This window comes from Vollenhovia emeryi, unplaced genomic scaffold (assembly GCF_000949405.1).
Source record: "Vollenhovia emeryi isolate VEMERY1.0 unplaced genomic scaffold, V.emery_V1.0 DF939162.1, whole genome shotgun sequence".
Lineage (NCBI taxonomy): Eukaryota > Metazoa > Arthropoda > Insecta > Hymenoptera > Formicidae > Vollenhovia > Vollenhovia emeryi.
Window position 1 is genome coordinate 277780 of NW_011967204.1, and position 1994 is coordinate 279773.

Here is a 1994-nt window from a genome sequence, read left to right on the forward strand (position 1 = left end):
GAGAGAGAGAGAGAGAGAGAGAGAGAGAGAGAGAGAGAGAGAGAGAGAGAGAGAGAGAGAGAGAGAACGAAGAGAAAGAGCGAGAACTCTCGTTAACCCAAAAAGCCCGAGAGCTATACAAACTCGCGACCGAGGCTTTCAGCCGCATCCCTTCACGAAACTTCGCGCTTATTAAGAGAAATTCAAAAAGTTTCAGTTCTTTTAAGTTCAGAATTACCGCACCGTGAGCACTGCACCCGATGCATACAGATACAACCGAATGTAACAGCGAACTCGCCGCGATAACGATCTCTAGCACTGTATCTTGATTAAAGTGCAAAATCAATGCGATCTTTCGGCCAAATGCGAAATTTACTTCAATTTATTAGCGGCCTCAATTATATTTATTACGAATTAAACGAGAGAAGAAACTTTCAATCGCCTGAGACCACGATCTTACTCATAAATTTTTATAATACTGATGTATGTTTTTGTCTCAACCAAAACTTGAATGTTTTTCTGGACTTGACGGGCCTCTCGCGACTCCAATTATAATTACGGCGCAGTAAAATGCGAGGCACGAATTGTTGAAATTACCTTGATTAGAGCGACAACCCTTAATCCTACAATCTAAAAGGGCCATGTTTGTCGTCGATGAAGGCGGAGGTAAAACAGCCATGAGAGGCAAGAAATCCGTAAGGAGGAGGGTCACGAAGGCAGATCTTGCGCGATGGGTGCCGCTTTAATGAGGCTATTATTCTGGCTAAAGTTTGTGTATACGTACCTTGGACAAAGTGGTGGGATGCGGATAGAGGTTGACGAGGCAGCTCTGCCGTCTGAGCCGGTAGTCCCAGCGCGTCTCCAAGTGCGGAATTTCCATGGTGTCACAAATGCTCTGCACGTGAGATGCCGTGTGTGCGCTCTGCGGTCCAAAAATCGCTGCCACGCCGCCTCGCAGTAGGTGGCACACTGTAACAATTGCCAGGGAATAGAATCGCGATCAGCAAGTATTGTTACTAAAATGCGAGAGATACCTTCGGGCACGAGGGAAAGATCCAGCCGCCATTTACGTCTGGCTGATTACCAAAATCACGCGGCAATCAATTTTTTTTAATGGAACACATAATGTCAAAAACTATAAACAGCTGAGAATTATCTGATAACAATTTTATACGGATATTTTTGCATACATATAACTTGCATCTATTACGGGATTGATTTACGCGAACAAAATGTATGAAAAATTCCGTTATTTTCATAAATCTCATATTTTATGTTTACAGTATTATTGAGTTTACTGCACAAAGCAGTTTTTTTTTCCTTTTTCAGGCAAAGTGTATTTTATGTAAATGTATTATGATGTTTATCTGTCAATTACGGAATAACTTGTTTCGTACGTCCCAACATAAATATGAAACTGCGCAAATTGAAATTGGGAGGTGGCATGTGGATCGATTAATTAGTCAGCTCGCTTCTATTATGATAATGTACATGTAGATGCGAGCGTAACGCGCAGATACGCGAGCAAGATAAGCATGACGTGAACGCTGGGGGCAGTGCGCTGTGATGTTAAGCTGAACGAAACGGAATGACCTGTCCTATCATAATATATCGATCATGTCATCGTCAACTAATGTGATTAAGGTCGTTTCGCACATCGACGACGTATACCGTATCATGTGGAACCCGATTATCGATTAATCACCACAACTCAAGCGAACTTAGTAACGTAGCGCAACACCGCGCGCAGCTTGTCGGACGATCTCGCGATCTCACGAGCTCTCCATTCGCCAGTTGTGTGATAAACGACTCGGTATTACCGGAACGCTCGCCAGGATCTCGCTGTCCGCCACGGGATCTTGCACCGATTCGATGCATATAACTCCTGTCAATCTCTCCCATTCACTCCCAATTTCATTTAGCGAATAAATGTTTTCGTTACCTTTGGCACGGCCGATTTCGTTCATATTGCATGCGGCTGCCTTTTCACGATAGCGCCACTCTTTCTCTCCCAA

The 1994-nt window shown here is 43.8% G+C and overlaps 1 protein-coding gene across 1 annotated transcript in view; it reads right to left on the reverse strand.

Moving 5' to 3' along the window:
• Positions 1–859, reverse strand: part of LOC105564595 (glutamate receptor ionotropic, kainate 2-like) — a 106777-nt gene extending 105918 nt beyond the window's left edge. Inside the window, exon 1 of the mRNA XM_012017076.1 lies at positions 764–859. Coding sequence (XP_011872466.1) covers positions 764–859 — 96 coding nt within the window. The remainder of the gene's footprint in view (positions 1–763) is intronic.
• Positions 860–1994: the final 1135 nt, after the last annotated feature.